Genomic DNA, 20,439 nt, shown 5'->3' on the forward strand with positions numbered 1-20,439 from the left:
ATTCCGAACAAGGTATGTGTAGATCTAATGATGATTTATGTTATCTTTAATAACATATTCCATTATATAGCTTCAACAGTTAAACGGATATTGCTTATAAGAAAAGACATATATTCTCTCTATAAATCTCGTATATTCTTGCTCAAAAGTGTATTAGTTGTAAGTCATTTTTAAATACTTGCCTTGTTTATACCCATCAGAGTATTTATTAGATTGTTTCAATAAAAATGAAGTTTCAACTAATCCCATTTTAACAAATATCCTTTAAAATTTTATTATCGTATATAGAAAAATATAAACGAGTAATGTGCGTATATAAATACGTGAAAAATAAAATACATATATATAGACGTGTTTGTGTTTGTGTGTGTATGTATATATATATATATATATGCACTCACACACATATGTTCACATAGCAGAAAAGAAAAAATGCAACAAGGGAGGTAAATGTAATGATAATTATCAATCGATCGGTACTAAATCAATACCAGTAAAGATAAAATCATTTTCTTTTCACTAATATGTATATGAACATCGCGTGACTTCCGATCTACACGATATTCATTATAATCTAAGTCACATTAATTCTCTCAATAGTTTAGAATTGTAGTCTTGTGCGACCTTCTTTCGTAATCGGATTGAAATTTTCCCGTTTTCTTTACAACGTAGTCGTTGATACATTCAAATTGAAATATAGCACTATAATTATTAAATCGACAAACAAGAAAATGGCGTTGGTTATGTTATTGAAAATGTTTCTTCTTTTTTTTCTTTTTCTTCTGAAGACCGCAAGTTCGTCTGACTTTCATTCTATCAGCGACGAACAAACTCCATTTCTCATAGATATTTGCAAATTATACGGACCGAAATCTGTAGTATTTTTATATGCCGAATCGATAAAAGGTAAAGATATTTTTCATTCTCTTTTCTTCATTTCTATCATATTTATTTTCATGTTCCTCAGAAATGGAAATGACAACGATGATGTTTAAATGGAGGCGTGCACTTTCTCGGGAAGGTATTGCGAGCACGAACTTGCACTTTTCACAATTGCACGAAACATCCTACTACGTGAAAGAAATTGTACGACCGTATTACATTGTAGTGATCTCTAATTACAACGCAATTAATGAGTTTTCTTTAACAACAAGTACCTTTGACATGTCTTTAGCTGTGTGGCTAGTGATATTCATTGACAAGGGACATAGTTTCGATTATTGTCACAATCCACCAGGTAATATATTTAATTTAAGATTCAACACCGAAATGGTGGTACGTTGTGATACAGAAAATATTTTACGAGAATGGTATTCGGTCGATACGAATCTAATCAAGATCAATAATATAGCAACGTGGAGCTTAGAGAAAGGAATCATTAAATTAGTTCCAGATTTTCTTTACGAAAGAAGATATAATTTACAGGGTTTAGTTATGAGAGCTGTTGCACTGAAGGTAAAACAATTTCGTCTAAATGCTTACTCTATTTTCTATTAAAAAAGATTTAACTTCATTCTTTTTCTTTTTACTTCTTTTCTCCATTAGGATACAGCTTTCGTAAGAGTAAAGGAGGATGGAGATTTAGATGGTTTATTCGGTAAAATATTAAAAGAACTTTCTGTTACCCTTAATTTTAGTTTGGATATTGTCTCGAAAATGGAAGAACATGGAAGATGGAATGCAAGAAAAAAGGCATGGTCTGGAGCAATTGCAGAATTACATGGTGGACGTGCTGACATTGCTCTTGCAGAATTTTCCATTACCCATGAGAGATTAAATTCCGTTGACTTCACAATTCCTATTTTCACTTCCAAAAATTGTCTCTTCATTCGGAAACCAGAAAGACATGCGATTAAATGGACATCTTACTTTTCAGTACGATTGCAGTCGAATTTTTTATTATCTTATTTTGCATAGATTAACCTTCATCAATCATGAAATTGTCACTTTTATAGACTTTCACTAATTTGGTTTGGATTACTACGTTTGGATTGTTAATTGCTGCATCGATCTTATTGATTTTTATCAAGATAAAAAGTGGGAATATACATAATATAGGATATTTATTATCTGATAATTTTCTAGATATTTGGGGCATATTTTGTCAACAGGGAATAGAAGGTTTGGTTCAATATTTTTTAATTTATGTTTTATTTGTTTTTTTTTTTAATAATTATATTTCAATAAAATATTCTTTTGTTGTAGATTTTTCTAATAGTTTTTCGTTAAGAATAATATACTTCTCTGTATTTCTTTTGATTATCGTCTTTTGGGCCGCCTATTCAGCGGCTTTGATACGCTCTTTAACAACCGTTATGCACATCATACCCTTTGATTCATTAGAGAGCTTTCTTCAAGATGGTACATATCAACTTGTCGTCTTACGTGGTACATCTTATTATGGTAAATTTGCAGTAAGTATGATACAATCGTCATTGTATGTATATGTATATAACCTACGTTATAGTATGCAAAAGAAGTACAGGAGGACAAAAAAATATATTTATTTGTAGAATTCAAATAATCCGATTGCAAAGAAATTAATGAAGTTGATGCTAGAAGAGAAAAAATTACCCTTAACTGCTCTTGAGGGATTTAGTATGGTATGAGAGAGTATATATATATATATATATATATATATATATATATATGTATGTAATAGAAAATTTTTTTTATTTTGTTCATTTACATGAACAGGCTATAAAAAATCTATGATGTAAAACTTCTGGAATATATTATTTATATGGGAAAGGAGAAAGAATATTGCTCTTAATCTTACAATTAGTGTACTGCTATAATGTTTAATTTATTTGCTAGAATGAAATCTAAGATATTTGTTACATTATATACAAATATGTTACGCGTCTATTCAGTTTCTTTTTATACAGAATATTTTTAATATTCAACGTCATTAATGTTGAAATTTATTATTTAAATATTGAATCTATCATAATTGCAGCAAATAAATTTAATTTGGAGAGCCCTAAGATCTTACTTAAAAGTCTTGTAATTCCAAAATTAAGCAGTTCCGAATTCATATTAATACTTTCTCCTCTAAATATGACGAATACATTCCTAAACTCTTGTTTGATAGTTTCGTTACATTTTTTTACATAGTTTTATTATTAATATGCGTTAATTAATTACAGATTTGTAAAAATTCAAAATTAGCTTTTTACACGTTTGACGATATACAAAAGAGTATAAGTAATATAATACCATGTAATCTGGTATGTGTTGAAACAGGAGATATGAACAGTGTTGCTATAATTTTATCTAAACACAATTCATTCACCGACGTCATTAATTTTCAGTAAGAACACAAGAATCTAATAATGTAAATTTTTAATTATCGTACGTTAAAGCACTAGTTTATTTTAGGTTGCTGAGATTTCTCCACAATGGTATGATTAATCGTTTAAAAGAAACGATATTTACAAGGAAAATCGATGACATGATCAAGTACCAACCGGTTCTCCTAACTGACGTAATATCACTTATTCTTTTTATGTTAATTGGTATCATTTTGAGTATTTGTATATTAATCATAGAAAAATGTATTTTCATGTGTAAAAGGAAGAATATGTCGATTTTAAATCGTATCCTGTCAATTAAGTTGTCAGAATTTTATGTAAGGAGGAAAAAAGTTATTAGAAATATTGCAAATAATTATGTAAATAGTAAATGTGCTTACATAAAATATCAACGATAATAATAATATATGTGCTCAATGAATTTTTATATTCAGATTAAAATTTTCTAATGAATTAGAAACTTATATTTGGATAGCCAAATCATTGTTGTAAAATTTACTAAAAATTACGCTGAAAATTATGTTGATTTGACGTTTCTTCTGGATCCAATCATTATTTACTAATTCTTATTAAATTTCAATACATATCGTAGATGATAATATGTGGTTTCCTACTGCTTTTTCATGCATTTTCAATTTTATATCTATTTGTTAATGTAAACATTATGTAAAATTTTTTTTTGCAAGAGAACGTTGAGTTCCCACTAATGATTCCTTTGAAATTCTTTATCCTCATGACGAATAGAGTATGTTGCACATGAATATTTAACTTTGAATTTCAAGGTAAAAGTCAGTTTCTCCTCAGTTTTTTTTAATAAATCTCTATCGAATCTTACATGTAAAATCACATTAAAATAGTCTTGAAATTTAATTTACTTCGACTTTGTACAGCGAAACGTTTATTTTTTTGTTTCTTCTTTGGTCATTTTTTTTCAATTAATAATATATAATATAATAATAAATAATAATATAATAACTGACTGAATAGGTTGATGGTGAAGCAATTTTAATCAATAAATGTACAGAGCATCCTAACCCGATCGTCCATACATTAATGTAACAGCTATTATGACTTATTTATCGTAAATTTCATGTCTGTCTCATGAATAATTAATGTTTGTCGACATAAGTATTATTAAAAATGTCGTCACGCTACGCTTTTATGTTTAGTATGTTCATTGTCTGTAAATAAAACAGTTTTCTGAAGCAAAGTAGTGACACTACTGAAATTTTTTTATTCATTACTATAATAAATTATAGGATTCTATAATGGAATTATAATAATTTTATTCATACTTAATACAAAAATATTACAATTTCATGTATGAATAAAAATATTCTTCTCTCTAAATTTAGCAAAAAAGTGGAAATCGTTCGAAGCCAAGTCTAAACTGTAAGCAGAATATTTCAATATCTCTCATTTAAAATATTTAAAAATGTTTTTGGTCTTTAGAGACACATGAGAAGAAGCAAAATCGATTAAAGATAAATCAATACCAGTAAAGATAAAATCATTTTCTTCCCATTAATATGCAAACGACATCGCGTGACTTCCGATCTATACGATATTCATTATAATTTAAGTCATATTAATTATCTAAATAGTTTAAACTTTTAGTCTTGCGCGACCTTCTTTCGTAATCAGATTGAAATTTTCCCATTCTCTTTAGAATGTAGTTGTTGATACATTCAATTTTAAATATAGCACTATAATTATTAAATCGACAAACAAGAAAATAGTGTTGGTTGTGTCAATGAAAATGTTTCTTCGTTTTTTTCTTCTTCTTCTGAAGACCGCAAGTTCGTCTAACTTTTATTCTATCAGCGACGAACAAACTCAATTTCTCATAGATATTTTAAAATTATACTGACCGAAATCTGTAGTATTTTTATATGCCGAATCGATAAAAGGTAAAGATATTTTTCATTCTCTTTTCTTCATTTCTATCATATTTATCAACGACGTTACTTATCAACTTGCCGTCTTTCATGGATCAGCTTATGATATGTTTGCAGTAAGTATGATAGAAACATCATTAATTTGCATATGTATAACTTAAGTTATTCAATGCATACATATATATGTACGAAAACAGAAGTACAGAACGACAAAGAAATATATTTATTTGTAGAATTCGCAAAATCCACTTGCGAAAAAAATAATGAAGTTGATGCTAGACGAAGAAAAATTGCCCATAAATTCACTCGATCCAGAGCGCTCGAAAAATGGGCTTATTTTAAAAAATCTATAAACTCAAATATATTAAATGGATATTTTTTTGCCACATGCTAGTTTATGGATTAAACAATCTTCCATAGAAAAATTATATTAAAAATATTAAGAAATGGCGGCGCTGCAGTTGATGCCGCAGAAGTTCTCCGTCGAAATGCGTATCGCTGATCGAAAGCAGATCTCTGTAATAACGCATTTGAAAAAAAATATATATTTTTATTCGTGGATGTTGTGACTATAAAATAGCGTACGGATTTTGTTTTATCTTGAGAAATACTGCTTTTGCATAAAAATTTGACAACAGAATAATTAATATTAAAAAACTAATTAATGTATTATAACAATCGAATGCTATTTTATAGATAATGTATCTGAGAGTATTGTATCTAAATTTCAAGACAATCAGTCCAGTATTTTCCGAAATTTCTTTGCGGTTAAGTCGAAAATTGTAATTTCGAGAAAAATGCAAATGAAAATAAGTATCCGGTTATTTGGGTGATAAAGTGATTTTTTTGCTCATTTTTAATCAGCGATTCCTGACTGATATGATGTTTCTTCAGTAATAGAATGAGCATCTTGAAATCCTTTCTGAGATGATTTGCGTGTTTGGTGAGCGTTTGTCGTATTTCCTTGTGCTCAGATCTCCGAGGTATCGCAACGCTGTTTCTTGACTTTCATGCACAATTCATACCATCGATGCCCGACTTGTAGATGCATTAAGTTTATTATCGACATTGATTTAACTATTAAATCTATCACTTTGCCCGAGCTATATTCAATAATGTCGATACTCCGTAAAGCGAAGAAAAGCCTCGTAATCCACTAATGCACTAAAATCCACGGATGCTTGATTTCATGAACTTCACGTCACCGTTGCATGCCTTACGCTTCACAATTTTTAATAGAACGCTTCACAACTGATTATAGAAAAAACGGCGACAAATCGTAACATTCCGTACACATACAGAAGGACACAATAGAACAAGTATCTGCACCGAGTACGTACGTATCGAAACGCGTGATTTACCGCTCACATCTGCCGACTGTTCTATTTAGAAAAACCATTAACTCCGTTAATTTTTTGAATTTTAATATCAGATATGACTTAAATCGTTAGCAAAACTTAATTAATAAAAGTACAAAAAAAAATGGATTTTTTCAAACTTCTTGGGTGGTCAGACCTCATAATATCGTTTATTTTCTTCTAGTCAATAGATATTATTTTGAATACTTGTATTATGACCATAGAAAGGTGTATTTTTCTGCGTAAAGGGAAGAAACTGTCAACGATACATCAAATTCCGTCGATTAAATCGTCAAGATTTTATGTAAAGCAGAACAATATTATTAGAAATATTACAATAGATTACACGAATCATTAAAGTGCACAAATATTGTACAACACATACACATATATCTACAACTGAAATGTTAGGTTTAATGAATCTTTTTGTTTTGATTATGAACTCCTAATGAAATAGAATCACACATATGAATATTTGAGCTCTTGCATTACTTATATACTTGTGTATAACAGTTTTATGTTAAAACAGATCATTTTCTAATGAAAATGTATAATTACTGTAGAACAGTATAATTACTGTAAATATAGACGTGTATATGATATATTTTCTTTATTTATTGAATATATATACACAGACTTTAGTACTTTCGAATAGTTTCGGTTTTTGTACTTGCACAAAATATGGTATATCTATGTATTTAATAATTAAAAACTATTTTATTTTTCATTTTTTGTATTATTCGAACTTAAGATTCGCATAACTGAATTACATTTCTTCGAAATTTTTAATAAATATACTTTTCTATCGTTCTGAAGTCAATATGGTTTTATAAACAGGTCAAATTTTCCATTGTACCAAACGCTACGAAGAAACCTGTAATACACACATAGACACATATGCACAGATGTATCTTATTATATGTTATATATATTATGTTTAGTATACAAAATATATGATAATAATATATATCTATGCAATATATATATATATATATATATATATATATATATATATATCTATGCAATATATATATATATATATATATATATATATATATATATATATATATACCTATATATTATACAATGAAATTATTTTAGTGATTTTCTCATATTACATATCTAGTGGAAAATTTATCTTGAATGAATATTTTTGGTGAAAGGTTACTTTTTCATCTCCATCTGTTAATTCAGACTATATAATAAATTTACATGAAACATATTATTTAATTAATGATATAAACAAATTTGTGTACTGTCTTTATCATATATTCTTAATCACTACTACAATTTTTTAGGTATAACTTTTAAGTCGTTCTATTTAAGATCGCCTTACGTTCTATTTACTCTTCATTTCGCCTGTTTAAAACCTTTTCTCGTTACTCTTTGCTTGATCTAGTCAAGACTGTCCTCCATTAACCTTTTTCTCAGGTCTACCTCATAGCATTTCTTATACCCATTCACATTTAGGCTTACGCATTCAGAATTACATATTTCTCTTTGTCCCTTTCGTTATTTTGTCTTATTTGTCACTCAAGCTGCACTTCCCTTTTATTCTCACTCCCAATATCTCAGTCCTCTCCCTTCTTTTTATAAACAAATGCACCACACAAGGAATAGATAATATTTTCGTTCGACCATCGAGCGACTTATCTCGTGTACAGACACATAGAACTAACTAATGCTATAATCTTCCATCTCACATATATTTACTGAAAAGTGTCGTGGTCGTAAATCATTTTTTTGAGTAATTGTCTCAATTTTATCGATCGAAATGTCTGTTAAATTATTTCAATGGAATGATATTTGAGCAATTTCTATCAACATTTCACCATCCTATATACAAGAATATAAACGTGGAATATGTATGTACGTATGCAGATACATTAACAAAACGAATATAAATATGTATATATATACATGTGCCAGTACATATTTATGTATGGATGTATTTAAACATCGAGGAAGAAAAAGAAGCAACACAAAAAGTAAATGAAAAGAAGGTTTACTAATTGATAGATGATTAATCTATACAGGCTAAGATATAGAATATAAATATATGTTATATATATATATATATATATATATATATATATATATATATATATATATATATATAGTTATATATAACATATAAAATTACTTTCTCTGCACTAATACGCACACGAACATTGCGTGATCTGCACGATAATCATAATAAACGACCTGAAAATAATCCTTTTAATAATTAAAAAATTTAATCTCTTATTATATCTTCTTCCGCTATCGGATACACAAATGTTCATTTTCCTTAATAGTGTTCGATTCGTTCAAATTGTAAAATAGTTCAATAATAATTCAATCGGCAGACGAGAAAAATGGCGTTGGTTGAAGATACTTCATTGCCGTTCAAGATACTATATAAATTAAAAAATTCTTACTTTTCTGAATTTTTAATTGTTCTGTTTGGACTGCTATGTTAGGAGTAATAACTATTTCATCGATCGTCCTGATTTTCTGAAAATGAAAGGTAAAAACAATCGTAAAATAAAATATTTATTCGTTAATAAATTTTTGTAAATTTGGGATGTGTTTTTGCCAACAAGGACTTGTTGGTTTGATTTATTATTACTCTATTTGCGTTGAATTTTATTTTTCTAATAGATACATTTAATCAGATTATTCCTTTCCTGTATATTTCTCTGATAAATCTTCATTACGAATAGCATATCTCTCTATATTTCTTTGATTGTCATCTTTTTTGTCGCTTATTCAGCTGCTTTGATAAACTTTCTAACATTTGTCATTCGTGTTTTACTATTTGATTCATTGGAGAACTTCGTTGCCAATGGTACTTATTAACTTGCCATTGCTCGTGGTATGGCTTATTATGATAAATTTTCAGTAACTATGTTACGTATGTACATTCATGGATTTACATATATTTATGTAATATGAAATAAAATTTATATTCTGGCCGCCAATTTGATGTGCAGGTCACATAAAGATAAAAAGGGATCACGGAAGTGTTCATTATTTTTAGTATATTCTCTTCTCTTACACTCTATCCTGTAGGATATATACGTAGGATGGCTAAAGCAAAACTGCATGAATAATTTTGGAAAAACAAAAGACGATCTATTATTCGTATTATTTATCTATAGTGTAGACATATGCTCTTGAGCGCAAGATCTGCTATTAAATCAACGATCCTAATACAATTAGATAAAAAGATAAAATCATTTTCTCTGCACTAATATGCACACGTGACTTACAATCTACACGAAAATCATAATAAAGGACGAGATCCTTTCAATAGTTAAAAAATTCAGTCTCGCGTGATCTTCCGCTGTCGGATAGATAATTTTTCATTTTACTAAATAATTGTCGATTCGATAAAATTGAATAATAGCATTAGAATTATTCAATCAACAGACGAAAAAAATGGCATTGTTTGTGCCATTGAAGTGATGTTTTATGCCATTCTTTTCCTTTTTCATTTTTTTTCGAAGACAGCAAGATCAAACGAATTTCATTCTGTCTGCGACGATCAGATTTATTTTATCATAGATATTTGTAAATTGTATGGGTCGAAATTTGTAATATTTTTATTTGCCGAATCGACGGTAGGTAAACGTATTTTCCCTTTTCTTCTCTTTACTTCTATTATATTTTTCTGTTTTTTTTTAAAAATGGAAATGACAACGATAATGTTCAAATGAAGGCGAGCACTTTATCGTGAAAGGGTTGCGAGCACGAATTTGCATTTCCCTCGATTCCAGGAACTACTTGAACCGAATTATATTGTATTACATAATGGTGATCTCTAATTACAACGCTATGAATGAGTTTTCATTAGCAACAAGTACCTTTGACATCAGCTGTGTAGCTAGTGAAATTCATTTATAAGGAAAGTGATTCCGATTATTGTCACAAACCACCATAATATATTTCATATAAAATATTTCATTTAAAATTCAACTCTGAAATGTTGGTCCGTTGTGATACGGAAAACATTTTACGAGAATGATATTCGGTAAATACGCTTCAAATCGAGATAAATGATGTAGCAATTTGGAGCTTAGAGAAAGGAATCAATAAAGTGTGGTTCCAGATTTTCTTTATCAAAGATAATTTATAGGATTTAATTATGAAAGCTGTTATAATTGAGGTAAAATATTTATGTCTTTTTTTGCTTAACAATATTTGTCTCTGCTTTCTCCTTTCTTCTTTTTCTTTTTTAGAGTTCTTCATTCATAACTATAAACATGGATAGCAAATTAGACGGTATAATCGGTAGAATATTAGGAGAACTTTATGTTACTCTAAATTTTACATTGGAAATCATTTTAAATCATCTTATCTCTTAGTACGAAAATTCGCAGTGAAATTTGTTATTTCTTGTTTTTTCATGCGTTAACTTTCATGAATAATAAAACTGTTATTTTTATAAACTTCCACTCAGTCTGTTTGGATAGCTATGTTTGGAGTACTAATTGCTGCATCAATTTTATTGATTTTTCTGAAAATAAAAAATGAAACCGATCGTATAATCAGATATTTATTGATCGATAATATTTTAGAGATTTGGGGTATATTTTGCTAGCAGGTTTTGACTTGCAGGTTTGCTTCAATATTTCTTGATTTACGTTTGGTAAAAATGAAGATGAGGGGATACATTTCCGATGACCTTGATCTTAACATGTATTATAGAGCTCACCTTCCTTATAACTTTATCTTCTATCGTTTATTAACTAGTTATTAAAAAGGAAAGTTTGAAAAATATTGCATTTATTTTAAGTATTAAGACGTATAATGAGACGAAAAAACCGAAAGCAGAAAGACGCAACCCAGTATTGTACCTCCTCTCGCCTACTTTAGCTTCATCTAATTCTACGATTTTACCATCTCCACCAATATTTTTTATCCATTCATAATCAATTTTTGCAAATAACTTAACTAGAGTTAATATAGTATACAAAAAACAAAACTTAATAACAAACATAAATAAATAATATAAGGAGTACTTTACTTACTTTTCAACAAAAATTTATTCAATCGACAACAGTATGATTGTTTAGTTGTAATCCATTTATTAAAGATTTATATCGAGGTGGCTTTATCATTACAAAATAAACAATACATCAGCAAATTGTAGGAAGATTCAAACGTAATCGTTCAAACCATATTCTGTGGAATGCAATGATTTTAAAATTGCATGTACTTTTTGTCGTTTTCGATATAATAACTTTATTATATATCTTTTCACAGTGAACTATATGATTTTCAGCAATATTGTTTAATTTCAGTGAATTTTTATACCTTGGGTATAAATATTATTTCTCTGCGCATAACTTTTTGTTTACGTAAATAATTCCACAGAAGATCGAAATTTTGAGTTATATCTAAAACTAATTCAAAAGTATATTAGATGATCACAAAAGTTTCTTAAAATTTTTCAAGTTATATGATTTATTAACTGGCACGTACTGAATAAGACTGTTTAATGTATTTGAGTGAAGAAATCAAAATAAATTTTTTGCATTTATACTACTATTATATATAAATAACCTAACATTATATATTAATATTTACAATATTTACGATAATACAATAACGATGAAATATTCCTATTTGTAAAATTCGGGAGATTCGCTTGCAAAGAAGATGATGCTCAGCGAGAAACGGAAGAATTTAGGAGAGTACGATATAGTTATTATAAAACAGAAAGATTAAATAACATTCATATGTTCTGTGTGTCAAGTGACTAAGCGGCATTATTTCAGGAATGAAATTGATGTGTGAATGATATAATTATCTCCAAACAGCTATTGTGATTTGTGTATTTATTCAATTAAAAGAATGCATAAAAATAAGAAAACAAAATTTCCAGTTATATCTGAATTTTGAAATAAACATTATACAAAATTTATTCATATTTACCTCATTTTTTGCAAATTATTGAATACAGAATGACACATTTGTCACACATATATTTTTTGGATTTGAAAGAGATCTTTGTAGTCTTGTTTCCTTTGCAATATCTTATTTGACATTTTTTTCTCACACATGGGCCTACATTTAATGACTTTCCTTGTATACCTTATTATTCTCTGTGTTGCATATCTTGTAAATCGCCAGCAAGTTTTTCAACAAATTGAAGTACAAATTCTTTCAAGTGCAAATTTTTCCCGGATTGCTTCTTTATATAAAACCCACGAATTTATTCCGGCTAAATCAAGAATGTTAAAGAAGATCTGCCTAGGCCGTCTTCGAAATTTCGATTTTATGGAGTACTTTCGTGGAACCTGATCCGTCATGTAAAAACCGAATTTATTATAGTATTATTATAGTATTATAGAATCTAATTGTGTCAAAAATTATCACTTTTTTCAATTTTTATAGATTTATATTTTGGGCACAGTAGAAACACATTTTTATTTGGCTTACTCTCGTAAATTCTATGTATACAATGATTCAATTTGTACAGATTTGTTGAGAAATATGGTATACAATTATCCAACTGCTTTACGAATTTTGGTAAAATTCTTTTATTTCCACGAATGGTTCCAACAATAGTGGTTTTTCTATCGAGTAAATTCGCAGCTAGTGATATGCTCATTAATTTAAAAAAAATTACTTCTGCAAAAAAATATGATAATATATTCCAAAAAATCATTCTACGTGTTTTATGAACCGTTGCAGTAGGTAGGTCATTTATTTCTCAGAAAAAAAAAAGAAAAAAGAATAAGAGGGACATAAAAACATTGAATGTAAATAATAATAAAAATCGTATAGTCAAATGGCGAAATAAATGCATAACATTCATAAAGTGGTAAGCCAAGAAGGGACTATAGCACACGAAAACAAAGGAAAAGTTTCGTACTTTTCATCACATATGTAATTTTTTTAGTTTTTGCACTCTGTTGTCATTATTGTTGAAGAGTTAGATCTATATATCGATGGGCGGTCATATGTCGAAATTATATAAGATACTGGAATAATGGCAACTCAAGGATTTCAATTTTTTGGTTGTTCCCATGAAAATTAATTTTTTATTTTGCCTTTTTCCTGAAAACTCTTGGGATAATGCAATGTCTGATGGATTCTGAAGGACTCGTGAGAAAGTTGCACAATAAAAAGCAATTTGTGAATTTAAATTTATAACGATATATCTAATATATCTAAGGTATACGAAGGTTTATTGAGATACGAAGGTTTCGGAATTCACGTTTCGTTATTGTGTATCGTTAAATTCTGCTGGCTACATCCGAGTGAGACATGACTAATTTAGCCAATAAGCCTATCTTTAACTTCAAAGCAGAGGGTTCATTTCGAGGTTGGCTTCTCTTGTGTTACCAGCGAAGACGGTAATAAAATAAGAAAAGTGAAAGAGAATGGGTAGGGTTCAAGGAAGAATATGAAGTTTAGAAAGGGAAGGAATTATGCTTATTGGTCGTCTACGCATCAGGATATTTCGTCCAAAATGGTTAAATAATTTCATGTTGGCTCCTTTGTACTGGCGACCGTAGACACTCATAAGTGAGGAATTGTTAATGTAAGGATCGTTTCATTCGCGTACAGTCATCAACCTAAATGTTCAGACGTAGAACGACTACCGTACGGTTATATAGAAATGAACCTTAAATCATATAAAATATTTTTTTTTATTAATTTCATTTATACTTTTTTATTTATTTTAGAAGAAAGATAAATTTTTTTGAGATATACATTTATTCTCAATAATAAGTTTACACTATTTTAAATTACTATCGAATCATTCCTTCGTCAAAAACGTCTCTCTCTTTCTTTCTCTCTATCTCTCATTCGTTACACACCATCTAACTTTTATTGGTACAGACAGTATTGATATGCGCATTTGGATGCAGGCACGCAACAATTCTTAATACGATAGACCGAGTCAGATTCCTTTTAACAAAAACGGAACTCTTGTAAATTTATTATAATAGCAAACGACTTTTCTTCTAAACTTTATTTATCTACTTTTTTTTGGATATGATCCACAATGATCTCAAGTTCCAATTCTCTACAGTTCCAATTTCTGGATCTGTAACCAGAATATTTATTTCTGTACTTAATTAGATTTTTTCTAGCAATTTTATCGCTACGACATATAAGACAAGAAAAAATGAATGGATCTTAGAATAAGTCGACCGTTATTGTAATAATACGAATATTTTTGTGATATAGCCTAGACGAATGCAAATTCATCGAGTAACGTATCATTCAATGTATTCATGTATGGACGCTGTATGTGGAGAGGATACGGAAAGGGCTACTTATCTCAGAAAATTTTGATAATGCGAGAAAATTTTTTTTACATCATAAAAATATTATTAACTACGAAGTGTCACGTAAACATTTAATTGTTTGATGAAAAAACATAAATAAGTATATAATTAAGATTGAATTTGTCCGAAAATGAGAATAAATATCTGTAAATACAACGGAAAAGTAGAATAATTACTTTATTAAAGATAAATGCTACGTTTTCGTTGTTGGTAGAAGATTTTCTAACGTTTGCCAGCGATCAACGAGATAATATCAAATTATTGAACGATTTCAATATTAGTTAGTAATACTTTCAAACTGATTGTCGATAAATTCTAAAGTAGTTATCATTCGGGAAAATTTCACCGACCACTTCAGAAACATAACCTCATTGGATAACATTAACTTACTCAATATTATTCATATTAGTTAACTTACTCAATGTTGTTCAAATTAGAGAAAATCTTTATCCATTGACCATTTATTATATAAAATCGTATGAAATAATGAGATCCTTTTGTAGTTTTTGTACAATGCTTATTTTATACGGTTAATAATTTATATCTGATAGAGATTACCTACAATTATCCACAGGATTCGTTATTTTTATATATTAATTGTCTATATATTATACTTATATAAATTAAACATTAGACGTCTCGCCAGCTTTAACATAACGTTCATTTTTATCAGAATTTCTTTTATTGCTACTGGTCATATTTTAATGATAAATCCTTTTAACAAAATAATAATTATTACCTTCATTTCTACCATTGCGAATTTTTTATCTAAGAATGTAAAATCAATAGTAAATGCATTTTCTAGAATTTATGGATTACAATTTAAATATTATATAAAATCAAACGTAAGGAATAAATGTAGCCATAAGATTGAATGTCAGTTTACGTGCAGAGATTAAGCGAAAACCTTACGCCGGACATAGATCGTTGATCTATGCTGCAAAAAACGTACAGATGTATAGCAAAAAGAGACATTGTGAGAGTGAAAGAGCGAAAAAAATGATTATCTATATATAACACTAGGCATGATAACAGGGAGTAGAACATGTAGATAATGTATAATTAACGAGTGAATTTTATTCTTCTTAATATTGTTAAATACGATGAAAAGGCATTACTTGTATAGTTTCTATTTAATTATTATAATATGTCTTTCATTAAATGCCTAAAGAAAAGATTAGTTTAACAAAATGTTCATTTTAGGATTTAAAAAATCTCATCATCTATTTATTCTTTATTTTCTAAAGGCTCTTTAGCGGGATCATTTGGAAACAATCTCGTGAGTAATGTATTCCTGTAAGAATTTACACAACTCCATACAAATCTAATACTTTAACTGATATTTATGAATAATGTTAACAAATTCCTGCTAAGAGTGTGTGAAGAGGCCGTCGGAGGAGAGAGGGAAATAATCAATACAAGCTTATATAGACGCAACGTAGAGACAGCTTTTTTCGCTTGATTTGTAGTCCATATTTTAACCTATCGCTGAAATTACACACGTTACGAGTGAAATGTAATGAATAGCGTAATTGTTTGATGGATAAGACTATATTTAAGATTGAATCAAAAACTGAAATTTATGAATTCACTCTTCACTTGATCACTTTCCCGTCACGTGCGTTGAATAATATCACTCGATTCGTCTGGTTGAACGGTCTATGAATAATTACCTTATTTCATACTAGAAGTATTTTACCATTATATTTTATAATATGTAGGTGGGAATTTTTAAACAAAATAGATCATTTACCTCACCTAGCTTCATCGCATGATAAGACTACATGTGATAGTCGAGTAGTCTGATTTATGAGAGAGAGAGAAAGAGAGAGAGAGAGAGAGAGAGAGAGAGAGAGAGAGAGAGAGAGAATGTATTAAAATATTAATTTATTAGAATTTCGAAATAAGCAAGAATGACCTTCGAGGGATCTATTAATTATTTATTCATTATATCAAATTACATGAAATAATTAATGAACGATTTTTGTACAGTTTTTATTTTATACAGATAATAATTTGTTTCTGTTACATATTCTATACTATATTTCAGAGAATTCGTTATGTATATATATTAATTATGTTTGTATTCTATATATATTATATGTTTTAATTAATTTCTTCTTTCAAATTTTGATCTTATTGGTTTTGCCGGTTTTAAAGTGAGAATTATCTTTAAATCTGTTTCTGCAGTTCCTATTGGATCATTTATTTTAATTAGAAATCTTCTTATTAGTGTAGCAATGATTATTGTCATGTTTAGCATAGCAAAATTTTGACCTACAAAAATAAAATCAATTGTAAATGCATTTTAATTTAGAATTTTCTGGAATATATAATAAAATAATCTATAGGAGTATGTAATTACCTATGCAATTCCTTCAACCGTACCTAAATGGAAAGAAATATGTAGAACAATTCCTTTCCGGTAGGAACCTATCGGCATCGAATACTAATGGACGCGGCCAATATTTTGCGCTTCTATGAAGTTTATAAATGAGAAACACTGCTGAAGTAACTTTCGGTATAGTCCAAACTTCTCTCACTTAATACAATTAATAAAAAATATTATTACTATGTAATATATTTATATTATTAATGATAAAAAACATAAAACAAGTCATTTTGTATGCAGAGATACCTTCCATATCTTGCGTCACTCTCCGGGCGATGACTAGAATTGCGAAGACATAACGTTTCCTGGATCATACGTTGCAAAAGTTTCATACTTTTAATATCATTATATGTTATTGGAACACGTTTCGGATGGTCCGCGCAGTAAATTTGATTTATTTCCTCATATACTTTGTCCTTTGTAATTGAAGATTTGAAAGACATGATAAGAAGTTAATATGAATATAATTTACGTCGGATACGTAATGATAAATTATTAAGGAAATGTATATATACGTATGTATACTTACTTGTATTTCCGGGAATGTTGCAAGCATTAAAAGTACAAAGCTAATGGCTGTGGCTGAAGTTTCGCTTCCCTGAAAGTAATATACAGTTTTAATTGTCATTAATAAAAAAAAATTTTGTTGCAATTAAAAGTAATAAATATGATTTACAGCTATAATTATTGTATTCCTTTCATCGCGGATATCTTGCTCCGAATATTTTCCCCTTTCGTGCGATAATTCAAATAAAAAATCTAGAAGTGTCCTTAACTTTGGTTTTTGAAAAATGAACAAGAATCTCATTAATATTATTAATAAATGAAAAGATTGAAAACTAAATTTTATTAAACGTATATTTCATATTTTTACCTAAATTTTACTCTGTCAATTCCTGATTAATTTTACTTTTCAATATAAATTACTTTTTTTCTTTGATTATCTTTAGGAAGAAAAAACAACAACATAATATAATAAAAAATATAATATTAAAATTTTGAAATTTTGAAAAGTAAGAATACAATTTAAAAAATGTTTCTTCTAATTATACTTTATTTGTAAAGTTATTCAGATAAGACAAACAGGCCTGATATTTCTTTTTTATAACAATGTTATACAAAATTATGTTGGGAAGTAACCATAATTTGAAGATCCTCTGTGCAGCTATATCCATTCCACTGAAAAACAGACGAAAAACATACCATACATTACAAAAATAAAAGTTTCATTATTATTACCATTCTATTAATTTAGCTAATTTGCAATCCGAATTTGTCAGCGAATTTTTTTCTTACCCAGCATGCCGTCTTCCAATATAAAGTTTAACTAAATTATAATAAACTTTAAACAAAAATGTCAATTTTACACACGTATAAAAATTTCTAAATTCTATTACATATTATATCCAATGTACAGCGAAAAATATAATGGAAAACGTCTAATTCTTCTTCAACTGAAGTTTCCAATTTTTTCATTAAAACGATAGAATAATTAATGAATACATCCATATGCGATTTTGTATGTTTTAAAAGAAAGACGTCATTTAAAATTTTTCGATGACGATTCCATAATGATGCTTAAAATTGAAAGGAAAGCAATACTTTACCTTACATACTTTACTTATTTTATTCGTCTAGACGTACATATAATACATTTATTTGTATGTGCATATAAAGGAGCAAAAATTTTTACTATTCAATTTTTTAAAATTTAATATTTTATATTTATATATATATATATTTATATATATATATATTTATATATATATATATTTATATATATATATATATTTATATATATATATATATTTATATATATATATATTTATATATATATATATATATATATATATATATATATATGTATTAGTAAACAATGTAGAAAATATACTTCACCTGGAGCAGTTAACAAACCATTGCCCACAAAAGATTTAAATTTTTCATATTCCTCGTTCTTATCAGTAATATTTGGACTATTGAGTACAGTTATTCGATAAAAAATAAAAATATAAAATAAAAAGATTATATAATTATTAAAAATTATTAAAATATCGTTAATATATCTTACTTTGATATATTCGGATTTGTCTACGATTACAAATAATTTCGTTCTTGGCCATGTGCACCACTTGATGACGAGCGGAATCTACCGCCAGCAAGACCTGAAGAATCTAAGGGATCACAACATGTTCCAAGCAGAAAGACCTAGTCTTCTAAATACTATAGCGAGAGGAGAAACTGGACACCATGTTCCACCAAACACCATCTCATTCTACAATCTACTAGGAGAAGGTGATCTCACTAATATAACCGAGAACACCCTCTCGAAATTGTGGCAAGGATTTTTCGTGTTCCGATCAGCGAGTGATGGTGTCATTGGACTATTTATAATAATAAAGGGCATTAAAATTTGTGTTGATCCGGTTATCTGAGGATACGTGCTCCACTCAGTGTATGGTTGGAATTTACACCTGCTAAGTCCAATCTGGAGTTCATTGATACATCAGTTTTACACTTAGGACGACAACGACTATCAAGGAGCCACGAGGACAAGGTCAGGGATGACAACGAAACCAGTGTAAGTGTCGAATATGAACAACCAATGCTAGCAGAAGGAATCGATGAGACTCCGATCCCCACCGCAAAGATATCGGTAAAATAACCTATCCTTGAGAAAATAATTGCAGCACTCGGAACTAAGTTACCGGAACACGCGAACTCGAAGCGGTTTACTTAAGAGGGGAGGTGTCATGTCTTCGTGTGTAGGTCAAACAGAAATTATGAAAGGCACTTTCACAGTTTCAAGAGAAACCCTTATCCGCAGTCGTCTAGATAAATTCATCGCAGTCGTTATCAACATTTCGTTGTAGTCAGTCGTTATGATCACTTCGTTGCAGTTAGTTGCTAAGCACAGTTCTTTACAATTAGCAGTTAAGATACTTAAGATTTATAATCTTGTTATTCATTGTAAATTTCCATCACCGATTTTATACCAAAAAAATCAATTCGAAAAAGAGAAGAGAAGGATATAGAAGATAATACCAAGCATCGCTTCGCCCTATTATTCCACAGTTATCGCTAACAAGGGGGAACCAATTCAAGGGTCAGTAGTAGGAACAAACGAAAAAAATATAAACGCAAGGTATGATATTCGGAGCCTCTCTCATCAATTCATCGAACAACTAA

General features: G+C 28.7%; 3 protein-coding genes across 3 annotated transcripts; 2 read left to right on the forward strand and 1 right to left on the reverse strand.

Annotated features, from left to right (window-relative positions):
• Window positions 1–605: 605 nt before the first annotated feature.
• On the forward strand, window positions 606–1,163 carry LOC124956346. Its single transcript, XM_047512049.1, has 3 exons — window positions 606–906; window positions 968–1,086; window positions 1,155–1,163. Exons 1-3 carry the CDS (start codon window positions 732–734, stop codon window positions 1,161–1,163), a joined length of 303 nt encoding a protein of 100 aa, XP_047368005.1. The 5' UTR covers window positions 606–731.
• Window positions 1,090–4,511, forward strand: LOC124956223 (glutamate receptor 3-like). The gene is made up of 7 exons (XM_047511733.1): window positions 1,090–1,455; window positions 1,546–1,875; window positions 1,956–2,121; window positions 2,206–2,414; window positions 2,514–2,603; window positions 3,150–3,313; window positions 3,382–4,511. Exons 1-7 carry the CDS (start codon window positions 1,165–1,167, stop codon window positions 3,710–3,712), a joined length of 1,581 nt encoding a protein of 526 aa, XP_047367689.1. The 5' UTR covers window positions 1,090–1,164; the 3' UTR covers window positions 3,713–4,511.
• Window positions 4,512–16,971: 12,460 nt separating this feature from the next.
• LOC124956347 (cytochrome P450 4V2-like) lies at window positions 16,972–19,441 on the reverse strand. Its single transcript, XM_047512050.1, has 9 exons — window positions 19,437–19,441; window positions 19,150–19,226; window positions 18,550–18,595; window positions 18,306–18,432; window positions 17,930–18,028; window positions 17,783–17,851; window positions 17,519–17,669; window positions 17,245–17,403; window positions 16,972–17,138 (listed from the first exon to the last, which is right to left on the reverse strand). The coding sequence occupies exons 1-9, from the start codon at window positions 19,439–19,441 to the stop codon at window positions 16,972–16,974; spliced, it is 900 nt and encodes a 299-aa protein (XP_047368006.1).
• Between the last annotated feature and the right edge of the window lie 998 nt (window positions 19,442–20,439).

Source organism: Vespa velutina, chromosome 21 (genome assembly GCF_912470025.1).
Source record: "Vespa velutina chromosome 21, iVesVel2.1, whole genome shotgun sequence".
Classification (NCBI taxonomy): domain Eukaryota; kingdom Metazoa; phylum Arthropoda; class Insecta; order Hymenoptera; family Vespidae; genus Vespa; species Vespa velutina.